General features: G+C 44.6%; 1 protein-coding gene across 3 annotated transcripts in view; it reads right to left on the bottom strand.

Annotated features, from left to right (window-relative positions):
- TRIO (trio Rho guanine nucleotide exchange factor) overlaps nucleotides 1–16,673 on the bottom strand; it is a 372,400-nt gene that overhangs the window by 87,324 nt on the left and 268,403 nt on the right. For all 3 annotated transcript variants that reach the window (XM_089908686.1, XM_089908685.1, XM_089908687.1), the window contains exons 26-33: nucleotides 16,462–16,531; nucleotides 15,768–15,857; nucleotides 13,943–14,035; nucleotides 11,765–11,876; nucleotides 10,217–10,407; nucleotides 8,191–8,292; nucleotides 4,561–4,703; nucleotides 3,842–3,941 (exon numbers count right to left, since the gene is read on the bottom strand). In XM_089908686.1, coding sequence (XP_089764812.1) covers nucleotides 3,842–3,941; nucleotides 4,561–4,703; nucleotides 8,191–8,292; nucleotides 10,217–10,407; nucleotides 11,765–11,876; nucleotides 13,943–14,035; nucleotides 15,768–15,857; nucleotides 16,462–16,531 — 901 coding nt within the window. The remainder of the gene's footprint in view (nucleotides 1–3,841; nucleotides 3,942–4,560; nucleotides 4,704–8,190; nucleotides 8,293–10,216; nucleotides 10,408–11,764; nucleotides 11,877–13,942; nucleotides 14,036–15,767; nucleotides 15,858–16,461; nucleotides 16,532–16,673) is intronic.

The following is a 16,673-nucleotide window of genomic DNA, read 5'->3' as shown; positions in this document are numbered from 1 at the left end:
CTCCTTTAATACGCCAAAATATTTAGTTCCTCCTCAGCTCTAGTGTGAAATAACAGGGTCTAGACCCCGCCAGGTAATTAGATCCACATTCCATTTCTGGCTTCCGCTCTCTATTCCGGGTGGCCCTGCGAGGGTCACCTGGCCTCCCTCGTCCCCGCAGTGACCTGGAGGCGTCCCCTCCCAACATCAGGGAGACAAGCTCAGAACAAATGAGACAAGAATCTGGCAAGCATTTGATTTCTTTGGAACCCAAATTGTATTTTCATGAGATCGCTTTATCAGCACAAGCACCATTAATAAGGGCAAGAATCAGCGCTACACTTACATCTGGAACAAGGAGATGGCAGCTTTTAAAACCGACGTTTGCAAAGAAGGAAAGGTGCTCGGGGGCCCTGTGGTCTGTATCTGCTAACAGTGTCCCTGGAGAGAGGGTGTCTCCAGGCCCCTCCTTACGTGACTCTTCTAAAACCCTGTGCCTCACCTGAGAGTTACTATAGCACTGGGCAGACAACTTCTCCTCAAGAGTTCTCCAAGAGGCCAAGCCGAAAACATCCCCCCACCCGGTTTCTGAAATGGAACCAAACTCCATGATAACAACTAACTCATAACAGACATCATAAATTAAGTCAGACGGGCAGAATATGGTTAAGTAATTTCCCTTGCCAGATCTATCTGCCCATGTCATCAGAGGCTATTTAAACTTGAAATATGTAGGGTGGAAAGAACCTTGGGACATATGAAAAGTTACTGCCATCAGAGATAACAGGGCTTTCTGTTTAAGCCTAGTTCAGAGTAACAGTGCGTTTTACAAACTGACTCCATAAAGGATGCAGTTTCTTAAATGTATTCTCCTGAATCATCTACTGACCCTGAAATGTTCTACCAGAGAAGTACATAAAAGGAGAAAAACCTCCCCAAAGCAGAGAGCAGACATGTGTAGGCATATGTGTGGTCGCAAACATGGGCCTTCTTTTGTATAAGGCCTCATGGGTATGGCCCCTCCAAACTCCACATTCTGACTTATCCGTATTAAGTGTCACACGCTGCTTATTTTCCTCCCAAATACAGAACACAAGAACGGAAGAAGACAACCCATTGCCATTCTACGGTCTTAGGAAGACATTTCACCCTTTTTGTGTACTTCCTATTAAGGACCTATGGCCTCAATGAGGGATATTAAATACATGCCACATCCACTTAAGAAAGCAGTTTTGGCATGTCACTACGCGAGATGGTTAAGGGTCATGAGAACATCAGGTAGGCTGAGAGCGGCTGAGTGAGGGGCTGCTGTCACAGCTTCACCCGGGAGCACAGGCAAGGCGGCACCTGCAGAAGGGGCCCTGGCGGGATTTCTGAGCTACGGAATGAAGTTCGGTGCCTAAGGTACGAGATGAGGTAAACAGAAACTGGTGAGTTACCTTCACAAATAAAATATTTAAGAGGCAGTTCTTTAATAATTCTAATTCCCCAGTGTAAAATGATTAATTTCCCTTCTCTCTCACTGGGTACCTAATGTGTTGTCTTTTTTTTTTTTTTTTTTTTTTTTTGCGGTATGCAGGCCTCTCCCGTTGCAGAGCACAGGCTCCGGATGCGCAGGCTCAGCGGCCATGGCTCACGGGCCCAGCCGCTCCGCGGCATGTGGGATCTTCCCAGACCAGAGCACAAAACCCGTGTCCCCTGCATCGGCAGGCGGACTCTCAACCACTGCGCCACCAGGGAAGCCCAATGTGTTGTCTTAAAAGCAACAGTTCCTAGGATAATGCCTTATTTTTCTACAGGAGTTGTACAGACTCAAATCCAAGTTCACATAAGCCTATTTTGCTATAATAGATTCGAAGTAGAGCGAGTTGCCTCTTCCTAACTCCAGGGCAGAGCCTCTCATCTCTGGGGCAAACCCCCTGTGAATACCGGTCGGCGCCCCGCAGCTGCCAGCCCCCAGTGTTGGGGGACAGGGAGCCCGGGGGCACTAGCACACGGTTCTCTGTGGGCCAGAGGCACAACCTGGTACCAGGCAGCTCCATCTCAGAGCCGGGGGCTGGAGAGCCAGGAGCCCCTTCCCAGATGCAGGGGGCGTTTCCAGACTCCCCCCACCACCCATTTATACATAAACCACCCAAGGGTGGTTGCAAAGCTACCCTTTCTCCTTGGGCCAACCACCAGAAAAATCTTAACACCCCTTCCAAAGGACAGAACTTTTGATATTTATTTTTCTCTGGCAATTTCATTCAAATAACCTGTTTTTTAAATAAACTTTTAAACTCAGGTAAACCCAGACCAGATCCATGAGAGGACATCTGGTAAGACTGCGAGTTTGGGGGCTTGGTGGACCTCCAGCTGGGGCGGCGATGCTCAGCCTTGGCGAGTCTGTGAATTGGTCCCCTCGGCAGGAGCCACGATTACTTTGGACCTTTCCTTCAGGTGGAAGTCTTGTGTAACTATTAAGATAACCCAGTCACCTCAATTACTACTTTTTTAAAAGAAAATAATTGGGATTACTCTAATGAAATGTTTCCAAGTTCAAACTTTATTTTCTTCACTGAATGACTATGGGGGGGGCCTCGGGGAAAGAGGCTATTAGGGACCAAATGATTGAACATGTCATTTATCTTATTCCTCATTATTACTACTGGAGAGAAATATTTTCTGAACGTAATACACTGAGCTCCGAACAAAATCAAACAAGACATTGTTTTTGTTCTCCAGTCCTGTTACTCTAAGCATTTAAGTTCTAGGACTCATCATTTAGTGAAGTCAAAAAGGAGGTTGAGAAAGAGCTAATTACTCCTATTAGAAGTCTGAAAATGAAATCAATGTAGGAAACCAATGTTTTTAAACCTACTCACTTCTGTCCTGGAAACAACATTCAACACCATGAATTCTGCGAAAGCAAGTGAGAAAAGACCGAAGCCTGGGACTCAGACTTGCCCTCTGAAGCAAACCCCTACACTGGGCTCTCTCCTCTGACAGCAGCCGTCTCCAAATGACGGGAGGTCAGGACAGCGAGTGGGCTGTGGAGACATCGTGCAAAGGCAGACTCCTCCAGCCCCCTGGGGACGAAGGTCTCTCGTGGGAAAGTCCAGCCCGTGTCAGGCACTGAGAAACCCAGGAATTCTGAACCAACGGCAAGTTCAATGAAACCCCTACTTGCTGTCAAAACCTTGTTTTAAGAACTTGGTCTTAAGCCTTCTAGAAAAAGAACAGAATAGGTGCTTATCTCAGTAGGAACTGAGGACTCTGTGCACATCAATGCCTCCACTGGCTTTTACAGGGGACTCTGGTCACCTGTGCATCACGTAAGCCCAGGGTTCCAACTTCTCCCATCAGTTTATTTTGTAGGTTAGTTGATTCTATCAAGACAGAATCACAGGACACTCTAGGCCACTGCTGTAGAAGGTAAACCTACAGACTTCTTTGCTGCAAATCAGATCCTCCTTCCTGGTGGGTAGTCCACGGACGCCTCAGGGCCCACCGGCAGATGCCGCTGCCCCTGCTTCAATCAGAGCGCCCCGCTTTCACACACCAGGGCTCTGTGTAAGACTTAATTTAAAATAATAGGGTCTTCTGCTTAATATAAAATAAAAAAGCTTAAACACACTGCCTTAGAACACTCGGATAGAAAACCATGTAACGGCACTGGAAAGGGCGAGTGACTTTTTCCTGAATCTTCAGGGTTCAAGTCTGCTAGCCCTGACACTGCAAATCTTTGCTCCTGGTACCACGTCCGGGCACCTCTTTTAACCCATGGCAGCTGTTTGAAATGCTGATGACAAACTGTCATTTATCGACTGACCGGAGACTGGCCACATGCACCTCCCCAAAGAAAGGGCTAGCTCTGGCTCACCTTATCACTGTCCAGCGTGTTCTGAGACGTCCGGGATGCGATTGAAATCGTATCAGGCTGGCTGCTGCCATCTCCTTGGCTATCCAAATCCTCTCCATCCCTGGAGACACAGAGAAATTCCTGACATTGCTGGATTTGCTTTTCAAGAATGGTAAAGATGGGCTATCAGCCATTGGAGGAAGAACAGATTTGTTTAAAGAGGTGCAAATCGGTCTCTGATTACGGCTGCCACCACGGTATTAATGACGATACATGACTGACTCTTCACTGAGAACAGGTTTTTTGCTGGGCCCTGGGCTGAGAGTCTAACATCTACCACTGCACTTAGTTCTCACAGCAATAAAAATCCAGTTGATAGGGTCAGCGCCATTTTAGAAATGAGAAGCAAAAACGTCTAGGTGCTACATAACCTGTCCAAGGTCACATGCACGACTTACACAGGAGCACAGATTAATAACACTTGGGGTGGAAAAGGAAAAGAATTAGGGATTTGCATATAGACTTTCATTTACTTTAAGCTGAAGGAGGTTGTTGTCTTGACAAAGGAATTTCATTACTAAGAATGATGTTATATATAAATTGTATTCTTTAAAAAATTACTCCTCAATACTTCTCAAAAATATTTGAGAAAAATGATTTTTGAAAAATAGTATGTTAACATTGCCTTGTTCCTTTCCTTCAATAAAAGCAAACTTACAAAAAAATCCCCAGGCACTGACCTCCTTCCCTTCTGTCTCGTTGCCGGAGCTGTTTTGGGGATGTGAATGGGCTCCTTCAGGGCGCCTTTCAGGTGAATGGTCCTTTCCTGGATCACTTCCCGGATATGCTTGATCCAGTCCTGCTTGTTTTCTATACTGGAGGCCTTGACAAAGTGTTAGAATCAATCAGGATACAGAAGGGGGCTTTTCCAGAACCTGCACTAACCACACTCAGGTCCCTGCATTCCTGGAATTGCCCATTTAAAAAATAACTTTTCAGCAGAAAAGCAACCATCTCCTGTGTTTAATTTCCCACCAAATAAATGACCCTAATTTTGAATATTCTGTCATCAAGACCGTTTTTATTCTATAGCATTCATGTTATTCCAGATCTCTGAATATTCTAGTAATCAATCATTCTCCAGCCCTAAGACCTGTTAAGCAGCCCTGGGTAAATATGAAAACACAACCACCCCCAAACCCAAGTGTCTTGAGGCCCTTTAGGCAGACAAGTGGCCAGTGCCCCAGAGCTCGCCACCTCGCCCCCTTGGACTCACGATCAACTGGTGCAGCTGCACCATTTCCCCAGCTGCGTCCGCTCCCCATATCCCCACCTGCACTCTGTGGAGTTGGGGCCTCCCTAATCCTCCTGTTATAAATGAGGACCTGCAGTGTGGACACACCGGAAATGTGCCTAAGGCCACACTGCCAGCAGGTGAAGAAGCCAGGATTCCCGGGGGGTGGACACCCCAGCCCATCCCCCCAATCTCTGCCTGTATCCACCTCTGGTTAGACCACTGGGATAACCCAGGGTAGCCTACTGCCAGTTACATATGGTGGATTTCCCTCAACTCCACTGCAACACTGGAGAAAGGTTCTCTGGAAATGACACATCGTAGATGCTCAACAAGCATCGGTGGAATGAACACATACGGCATCACTTTTTCCAGATTTTTTTCTTTCACTGTGCCTCAAAGGAGGTGGTTTTTTTTTTCTTCCCCTTTTTTACATGTTCTGGGCCTTAGTAACAGTTTTTAATTTCCTTACGGAAAACATCAACCTCCTATGATATAAGCATAATTCCCTGTGAATGATTAAAACAATCGTCAGTGGGATTATGGATGAGATCACGCAGGGAGGGGAACCCAGCATTTTCTCGTGGTGGACCTTGTTTTTGAAAATACAAGGTCAAAGCCCATGCTGGGGAAGGAAATTAAAATTGAGAACTCTCTTTCTAAATAAAATGTTTTCACTGGAGGGTGTGTCTTCAAAGTTAATGAGAGGCAGTAACAGAGAAATAAGTGAAGGAGAAAAGGAGCCTCCTGTCCCTCTCCCCAGATCTGATGCCAGGAGAGCAGTTAAACCGATGTCTCCTGGGGCAGGAGGCAGCGTGACTAGGGAACAGGGGAATCTGTGCACGAAATCAGCATCTCAGGATGGACAACTGTGAACAACACAGAGCTACTGGCATCTAAATGCCTGAGACAAATATCTGGGACGTTAAACAAAGCGAAGTATCTGAGAAAGGACATTTGGCAAAGTTTGGAGATCTGTTATGTACCATGTTCAGAAATAAAGAAAATTCTCAAAATTTAAGTAGAGCAAACTGACCATTACCTTTATGGAGAGCAATTCTCCTAACCTTAAAGAAATTCAACAAGGAATAAAGGCACCAATTTTTCAGAGACAGTAAAAGAAAGGTAACCCAGCTAGAGTACTAAGCGAAGGCCCCACTTGGCTAAGAGAAGGGAATAATTTGTTTCATGCTCTCAGTAGTCTCAATCTGTTCAAGAAAGGATTTAGAAATAAAATTCTCCTTTCCAGACGGTAAAAGTAAAAACAGGTCACAATTTTGTTCTACAAGTACTAGGCCACCACCATCACTGTCATTACCACCGTTACTGTCACCACCGCCACCACCGCCACTGTCTACACCATCTACACCACTGCCATCTCTACCACTGTCTATACCCTCACCACCACCTATACCATAACCACCATTGCCACTGCTAAAATATCCACCAACTCCACCTCCACCTCCACCCTCACCATCTCTACCACCATCAACACCCTCACCATCTCTACCACCGACACCCTCACCATCTCTACCACCGACACCCTCACCACCACCTATACCATAACCACCATCACCACTGCTAAGATATCCACCACCTCCACCTCCACCACCATCTACGCCATCACCACCGCCACCACCACCGCTAAGCAGTCTCTGAAATTAATAAGGACAGCATTTCCTTTAGCCTCTCATTAGAAGTCAGAAAAATATTACCCTCAATTCCCTAGAAAACTTTCATTTGGTAAAGCCTGCAAGGAAATCTGATTCTTCAACTGCATCATGAGTATTTTATTATGTCCTAAATGAAAGTAGTCCATATCTGGCTAGAATACCTGGCACTATTTCTCAGATGTACCCTTTGGCATGTGTCACTGCAGCTAATCTGGATAAATACTCATGAGTTGGAAGTTTTAAGGTCTTGAGTATACTTTAAAACTTTATCCCTTAGAAAAGTTCAGCTATCTAATATTGAGCTATCAGTGCAACTTATATTTTATAGGGCTTTACGCCAGTACTAACGAGAATACACTGGGTTGGTAGTCATACATTCATTGCAAAACAATCCATCATTTCCATGTGAATAAAGACCTTAGGAACACAATGGCTTCCACAGTCAGCGGTCACTAAAGTACAGGCTCTACAAGAGCGCTGTACTGTTAAATAACTCACAGTTGCTGGAAATACCGTAGAGAGATGCAAAAAGAATGTAAGGGACAAAATTGCTGACATGCAAGTCCACACACCAGAGGCCCATTAAGCCTTTGGCTCGTCTCCCAATATTCTACAAATCTTCAGCTACATCTGAAGTCGCTTATGGTCTTTCCAGATAGCTCAGGAAGACAGTTCCATCTGCATTTTCTCAAACACAGGAGGAGGGAAGTCCACAAGACACCCTTAGAGCCCTCCAACTTTCCTAGGAGAGGTTAGTACACTCAAAACAGCATTCAAATTAAATATTCAAAGATACATTCCTCCCTCAAAGACTACACACTCCAAAGCACCCTTAGTGTTTTTAAACACTTTAAACGATAACACTACCAAACCCTATACCTGATCATGACCGCCCCCCCCACCCCGCCACTTTTTTTCTCTGCCTCCGAACTGGAAAGCCAAAGACTCTTAGGACCCCATGAAGACTCCTGGCACGTTCAGCCTTGAAACTGTCAAAGGCCCTCACAGATTCATCAAGTGTCTATTCTCCTTTGGAAACCAGAGGTCAAGTGCACAATGGGAGCTCCTGGTCCATATCTCCCTCCTCCTGTACCTCAACTTCTTGCATCTCTTATGGAATCACCCAATTCTTTGCAAGGCTGGAAGAATGGAGAAGTTTAGGAAGACCTTTCTCCAAGTGACCTTTTGTAGGCAAGCAAAAATTTAGCTCGAGTAATTTCACCACTAGAATACCAAACTGAATTTATCCTACTGTTCTTTTTGTGGTAATCCCCAATCTCTACAGAACACAAAGGGAACAATAAAAGGACATGAAAACCAATATGGCTCAACAACAGGAAAAAGCACTCACAGACATGGTAATCTGGTCGCAAAGCACATTCCCAAGCTTCGGATGGACGTACCTTAAGGACAATTTTATTATCTGAAGTTGGCGTCCTCCCCACCCACAGTGCAAATTTGCAAGGATCTCCTTCAACGTGTTCTGTGACACCCAACTCTGAGGTCTGGATAAAAAGACAATTACATAATTAGGCAACAGTAAAATTCTGGCAGGATATAGAACAGAGACAAAGGAAACCGTTTTTGGTGACTTGTGCTCATGCTAGGTTGTAATGACACGGTTTTGTTTACACTGATACATACTCCTTAGACCTCACTTTAGTTAAAATGAGGAAATTTTGTTCTTAGACTACACATGATTGGCTTCATCTCTTTCGCTTCCTCTGAGCACCTCCACTGGAAATCCTGATGCAGGTCAACAAGCAAATCCAGAAGAAGAAAACAAAATATCTGGAAAGTTCTATTTCCTATTATCTGGAAAATCAAGAGCTGACTATTTTCAACCTTATAAACAATAAAATGAGTCTGTCCTAGTTGCAAAAGAGCTGCTACCACGCACCTTCATTAACGAACTAGCTTCACAGGAGAAGCTAAATGATATTTTAAAACGCAGTTCGTTTCCACTGTGTTTATCAATAGCATTAATGTTTGCTATTTCGCCAATAATGTTAAGGGGGCTAAGAGACAAACTTTCTCTCTATAATACATGCATTTGCAGGAGATGCAGAACACGGAAGAGTGTAGATGAAGGTCAACGTCTTCATCCTCCCCCGCAATCAGGTTCACCCCAATGCATTCTCTCCTTTCCAGCAAAGGAAGTGATTCATAATTGTGGCCTCTGAGGGAACCTTAACTTTTAAAAGATAAATTAAGTGAAGATGTATCAGCTTCTAAAACAGACTAGCTTGGTCCCTAGGGACTGATTAAGGCCAGCTAGTGAAATTATTAGGCAGCAATGCTTCATGTTTTCTTTCCAGTTACAATATGATCTAAAATGATGTAAGGTGGGCTGTGATCCAAAAGACAATCTCAAACAGGAAAGAAGCCAAAGAAAATGGTATGCCTATCGTTAGCCTGAACTTGCAAACTCCAGATTATTCTTAAGATGACTTCTACACTTGGTAGTATTCTATTACTTCGGGAATTTGATTAATACGTGGATACCATAAAAATGTATAATGTATAAGTTGTCCAAAGTCCAAACATCTACCAATATTTATAAGTGATCTGCCATATCCTGTGAAGAAACCAAATTCTACCCCATTTTCTATTCTCTGACTGTGATTTTTTCCTCCCACTGCCCAGCAACTTTGTGTTGAAAGCCCTCTGAGATATCGCCCACGCAGGGAAGGCGAGGATGACACCCGCCCGAGACTTTTCGGAGCGTCGACCTGTGGTTTATAGATACTCGTGTGGGGCTGCCACCCATGCAAAAGAGCACCAGGTGTGTTTCTCTTGCCCGGAAGTACGCCGGCAAGTTAAAGAAGAATTCAGAGGCATCACTCTATCTACCAAGCGCTCAAGGGAGGCTGTCTCTAGGCAGGTGGGGCTGGGTACCTTTAAAACGACTTCTGCTTATAACATACATTTTCTCTCATAATGGTATTCTGCTGCTGTTTTTCATAAATGTATTTTTAATGAAAAAATCAAACTTCATCATTAAGAGCCCACAGTTAGCCACCCAGTAGGCTGCTTCAATAAATTCCAATGTCGGTGAATGAAATATTAATTATAATGAGATGAGAGCTTACTTAATTATAGTCTAACATGACTGATTGATTTATAAAGCTAGTTAAGGCACACAGGAGATAAATAATTTAAGTTCACTTACGAAGTGTCTTCTTATGCTGCAGTTGGATTCTACGGAATTTAGAAAAAGCAAGTTTCCTAGGTCTAGGGACACTCAAACTCACAAGCGCCCTCCAGTGGACTCAAGGCTGTCAGAATTTCACTGAAGAAGCTGCTTCAGAGTCACACTTTAGGAGTTTGGAGGTTAAACTGAAGGGCACAAACAGTAATTTTTCTCTGACCACAAGAAGCTGCAACTGTGTCACCTTTAAACTTACAATTCTGAAGGCCTATACTTACAAACAATTTGCTTTTATAAAGGTACTTGCTTCTGCCACTGGAATCTTTCACTTCTTTACTAAACACTAAGGACATTTCAAAAAGGAAGAGGTGCCGTTCTCGACCCTTTCGAATTAAGGTTTTGGGGTCCCACACTTGGAAGGATTCCTGCAGGATGAGTTCTCCCTGAGACTCAATGTTTTCATCAAACCCTAGAACACGAAAAAAAGGAGGCACGGTCAATTTGAAAGAAAATGAAAAATGATGCAGTAGTAGCATCATGGCTACTTAAACATTTGCAAAATGCCCATCCACTCAATCTCTGATTAAAGTTTCCCATCTGGGCCTCTGGCTACCCTTCCTTGGGGGGTTTTCTCTCCTCTGGACACGAAGCTCTTCAAGCCAGTCGGTCGCGCTCTGGTCACTGGCTGCCGTTCACTGCGGCTGTCTCTTCCTGAAGTGGCCGACACCCGGGCAGGGGCTTCTAGTTACGTGCCAGCCTCCAGGGGCCCCGTCCTCTACGAGCAGAAGCCCCTCCGTGGCCGCTCAAGCCAGCACTACACTTCCCAGCCCCCCGTGCGGCCAGGAGCAGCCACAAGCACGCTCACCTACGCCCGGGCCACGCAGGGAGACTCGGGCACAACTTCTGGTTTCTGCCCTTCGAGCTGTCCCCTCCCCGCTCTTTCCCCACATCCTGCTAGATGGAAGGCTAACGTGGCCTTGACACACCCTGCAGCTGGCCAACCAGCAAAACATCCAAGGAGTGGAGAGAGACCAGCTGGACAGAGCCTGAGTCCTCGGTGACGCCCTGAGGGCTGCCCACCAGCTCGGGATTTTACATCAGAGGGGGAAAAGGTGCTCTGGCTTGGCCTCTGAGGTGGGGGGGGGGGGTCTCTGTAACTAACAAACAGCGGCACCTCTGCCCTAACTGGGAAACTGTTCAATGGGACCAATGGTGACCACACAGGCTGGCCAAAGCGTTTGGGGCAGGATTACTTCTTAAAATAACTCTGCGTAACCTGATAATGAGAGTTGAGCTGAAACACAGAAATAGCTTTCTTAAACAGAAGCATTCATGGAAATTATACTGGCGATGACCATTTTTAGGCGTATTTATCTGATTCTCTTTTTGCCACGTTCCACGCGCTGTTTGGCTGCACGGGCAGGGATGTGGAACCTGCTTGGTTCAAGGCTCTGACAAGTGATACCAGAGATGGGGAAGATTCGAGCGCTGTTAGGGATTTTACAATCTTGGGGGATGGATCTACCTATCCTTCCACCTGTCCTTCTAACACAGAGACCAGGTAGCTGAAGGCAAGTGACTCAAGGTGCTCCCAGGGTTCAGAGTGTGGAGCGGCTGCTCTCCAGTGAGGGGACAAGGACAGGCTTGTGATGAGGTCGAAGCATGTCATGTACTCCTTAAGGGAAGCAACGAGACCAATTATTGCAAAAAGAAGGCACCTGCACCTGCACTGATGACTCCTAACTAAACACAGAGGCACAAGGACGCGGGGGGCGGGGGCGGGGGGGGGTGGACAGGTGGCGTCAGCAGGAGGCGGGAGGACATACCTTCCAGCATGCTCAGGTGCATGGCGTCGTTGGCCCGTTTTGGCACACTGAGCATCACCTCCAGGCCGTCCTTAATCTCCCCCTTCCCCTCCTCGCAGCACGTGAGCAGCTCCTGTGGGAAACCGACACCGTGAACGAGCCCAGGAGAGCAAAATGCTCCGCTACGGAGGTCTTCGCAGAAATGAAAGAGTTTGTGAAAATCCATGACTTGCAAGATAAAAACAAACTGTGGTCAATTGGGCAGAGATTCGCACAGAGAGCGAATGATAAAACTGAACTGCCTCTTAATCCAGTGGATGCAAGGGTGTGTCCTGCTCAAATCAGGACGTTTCTTCAGTTCAGAGGAAACCAGACACAGTCAGAGATTAAAACGAAGTTAGTGTCCACGTCAACTACCGAGCCTCAAAAATGACAAATGAAATATTTCAGCAGTGTAGCAAAGCACAGTCGGCTAGTGGTTACATCCGAAGGTCAAGCCAGAGTCCAGTTAGTACTGCTCTGCTTGCACAGGATCCCAGCATGATTCTGAGCCCTCTGGCGCCGTGAACACGACGTCCCCTCGGCCCTGGAGCTGCCCTGTCTCACAGCGGGAACAGCATCGCTGCAGTCACCTACAGGGAAACGCTTCTTCCCCGTGCTGGGACATTCAGAAAGCTCTAATGACTGCAGCGCGCCTCCCCGGGCATAATGACACTTCAGATCTACGTAGGGGAACACCTGTCATTAGAGGAGTGACAGCAGGACAGCAGATTCACATTCTGGTGGGCTCCAAGATATTTTCTCACCAGCGCATCTATGATTTTTATCAGGCAGTGACAGTAACAACAGCTTTCTGTGTCCTGGGGCTCAACAAGAGGGACGTGGCCCTGCAGTCATACCCTGGATGGTTTCGGGCAAGGCAGCTGCCTGACAGGCCCCTCTTCTCATGGCCAGATGGTGTGCACCTATTATTCTGAGCAGCTTGGCAAAAAGTGCTTTAAAACTGCAATGCACTGAGACTAACATCACTGTCAGAAAACGCTCCTCGCTGGGGAGCTCAGCATAGCTCATGACTGCTCTCTTGAAGAACCCCTGGGCAGAATAAAGTCAGGTTTATAAATTGAAGCAGAGGTTTAACAGTGAATGACTACATGTGAGGTCACCGAGGAAGAGATCTTTACTAGAACCACGTGCTAAAAACAAAACCCATCAATCCTGAGGACACTAAGAGGTAAACTGCCTTTGCAGAATTAGAAAGCAAAGGGCAAACGTGAATATAAACAACTTAGCCTCCTGACTTTTATTTCATGTTTATAGCAACCACATATTTCTGCCGTGGTGGTCATAAAATCACTTAATGGGGTTCTGATAGGGAAGTGCAGGAGAGCTTTTCCAATGTAAGAATACCATAATGGTATCCCTTCACCAAAGAATGTAGGCACTTTTTACTGTTTCTAGATTTTTTTGTATTAACAAAAAGGGTAAAAATAAGGGTTTCAGGCATTCATAACTTCATCTTCTGTATTTCTTTTATATCTAGAAAAATTACATGATCATCTCCTATTGCTGTGTTAGGACCGAACTGGGGACTTAGTTGGGTTCATGCAATGTTCTTACTGGGATGAACGGATGTGGGTACGTTCTAATGTTTAATAACATTCACCAGCCAAGGAAACGGTGGGGTAAACACCATGAGATAGAGTTTGTAAATTATTTTTCTTGTAGTCAAGAAAATGTGCGTCAGTTATATATAATGAATTCTGTAACAACTCTTATCACAAATTCTAAGTTTTCTTCACCATTCTATCGTCAGAACTAATCATTATTTGATTTTTACAAGTGTGATTTTAACTATAATCATTCATAACCAAGAAACAGCAGAGGTCAGTCTGATACAAGTCATACTGGGAACAATGGTACTAAGTCATCCAGGATTGACAATTTTTCCTTCCTTTCTCATTTTATGTCAGGGACTAGGGTCAGTCAACAAAGTTCAGGTGCATAATCAAGAAATATACTATTATTTACCAGATGCACTGACAAATGGGTCGGGGCAATAAATGGCAATGAGTTATAAAATAACATTAATTTGCTAGGTGTTATTTCAAAAACTCAGGGTACTTTACATACATAAAACAATGTCAAAATGATAATGCACAGTGCATAAAATTTTTCAGGCTGAAGAGGCTTCATACATACTTTTAAAAGGAGCTGATACTTCGTTATTCGCTGAACAGGTTTAATAAGGTAGGAAGAGATGGAATTGGCTAATCCGTGCCGCTGTTGTATCTCCTGAATTTAAAAAAAGCATACACACACACACACACCACTGTGTAAGTCAGATAACAGGAACTAAAAATTTACATTCATTTACCCCCACGATGAATACACACAAACCACTTTTTCTAAAGTAGGAATCACTATTGCTTCTTTTAATAAGGTCAACATAAAAATAACAAATCTCGGTCATCACTTTGAATACTAAAGACACAGTGTTTCCCCTGTATTACAGGCCTCCACGTGCAGAGGTCAAGCAGGGAAGCCAACCACCCCTGGTGCCATCATCACTGCGCCTGCCCGGCAGTCAGACTCTCCCACTGCAGCTCCTGAAGCTTCGGCCACGTGCGCACCCTCGTCACAGGCCACATCACAACCCTCCCTACTGGAGGCTTCCTTCGTCCTCGCTATAAGGAAGTCCTCTCTCCTGCTTGCTCTCATTTTCACACCAACCTACTGTATTTGCAGTATCTTAGCTCTTGGCGTCCTCCTTAGGGCATGGGGTTTTTTTTTAATGACTTTTGATTCCAAACAGCACATGTGCCATACGGTCAATAAGGCCTTCAATAATCCTAACTGCATAGAGCCACAGTGCTGGGCTCCACATAATGGCAAAGACCCAGGGTCGTGTGAAATATCGGAAAGAAAAGGCCTCACTGGGCTGGGAGCAGGGCTTCATATTCACCCAGGCAGTGATGTGTAACCACTGGCCATGAGAAGGGCCACTAAGATAGGGGCATCTACAGGCAGGGCTCCATCTCAAAAGACAGGAGCTGAAATGTATCCCGATTTCCCAGACTTCCGGCGAAGAGCAGGTGATCACACTCGGCCACGTACAAACACAAAGACGGAAACAAGCCTAATACCCTCGTGGCCTCATGCACCAAATTATACGTAAAATTCCAAAGTACCTTATCTTTTAATCAAAATTTATTTGGCACACATTTGACTCTGTTCTGGAAACCCCCAAATCACACTATATACTATATCATGAGGCTCCACCACCTTTCGTACTAAATAACCTCCCCGCAGCACGGTCCCAGAAAAGATGAACTGTGTTCACACCAATGAGAATATAATTAATGAACCCCCCGACGGTCTGAGCTGTTAGAGAGCTACGTGTACAATTGTACTGATAGGCCACTTCTGGAAGTGAATAACATCATGAAATTGAAATGGGAAAAATAAATGATCGAAAAAGATTCAAAGTTACTTTTTTATAGAGGGGAAAAGAAGCTTAATAGTTAATACCCATACTTTTTACATGATATTACATGTAAAAAATTAATGACTATATATAAATTGTAAGTAATGACATATACACACATGTATATATTAAAATCTGAATTTTTTACAGATATACAGCTTGCAGTATTTGAGAAGCATCTTTTAAAAACAGAATATAAGAATATCCCATTATAAGGTCAGCTCGGTGCTTTGTGACCGCCTGGAGGGGTGGGATAGGGAGGGTGGGAGGGAGGGAGATGAAAGAGGGAAGAGATATGGGAACGTATGTATATGTATAACTGATTCACTCTGTTATAAAGCATAAACTAACACACCACTGTAAAGCAATTATACCCCAGTAAAGTGTGAAAAAAAAAAAAAGAATATCCCATTATAAATGTGATAGATAAAAATGGTATCATGCCATCCATTAGGTGAAAGTTATGAGTCATGCTGCATTTTATGCACACGAAATGCAACTTAGAAGATATCACAGCTTCTTTAGCGATCTATTACTTACATCAAAGTAGGATCCTGCATGCTCTAATATCAGCTGAGTAGAATCAGGCTTATTTTTGCAATATGTGACATACATCTGAAACTTGTCTGCCTATATAAACAAAAAGAAAATTAGACTATCTCTTTCAAATGACAATAAATCAAATTATGATATACTTTTATGTAGAAAAGAAGCTGTGTATATAAATGAAATTCAAGCCCCCAATTTAAGAAACCCTACTTTATAAAGAAAGCTATTAAAATAAGAAACACATCCTGCTAATAGGACACACGTCCTCCCCTGGCCTGGAGAGTCGGGGCTGGATGCCGGCCCCTCTTCCCATGATGCTATATGCAAACGTGAGTGTCACACTTAGAGAGCAGGGCCTGATCACCAGGTCACTTGCCTCCTTCCCTCCCTCCCGACCGGACAATCCTCCCAGGCAGGGCTGGGCACTCACGATTACCCGTGAATCCCCAGGGCCATGAAGAGGCCTGGCACACTAACTCAACGTTCTATCTCAAACCATCACTACTGTCAATAAAAAGTTTATTCCACATTAATAACTAGCTGGAGAATGTAATTCTTTGAGGTAAAGTCTATTTCTCTCTCTGTAGACACCAGGAGAAAATGGCGACACTTGAGAATTGAACAGTATTCCTTCCAACTTCCCTCAAAGCAACTGTGACAGAACAGGCAGCTGAGGTCTCATTACCCAAGTTACAAAGCAATGTCCAACGTCCTCTGGTAACTGTTCGTATTTTTCCAGCTCTTTGAGGAATATGCTGCAGAGACAGAAAACGATACTAAATGATTACGGTGTTTTAAAACATTTTACTAGTGAGATATGCCGGGAATTAGACCGAGCATACCGTGAATTCAGACAATGTCTGAACTTCATCATTTTAATTAAATGCAGTGAAAACT

Source organism: Delphinapterus leucas, chromosome 3 (assembly GCF_059928025.1).
Source record: "Delphinapterus leucas isolate spDelLeu-1000000601 "Yukka" chromosome 3, BTC_Dleu_Yukka2, whole genome shotgun sequence".
Lineage (NCBI taxonomy): Eukaryota > Metazoa > Chordata > Mammalia > Artiodactyla > Monodontidae > Delphinapterus > Delphinapterus leucas.
Note: the sequence above shows the minus strand (reverse complement) of the source record. Positions and strands in the feature narration are given on the sequence as shown.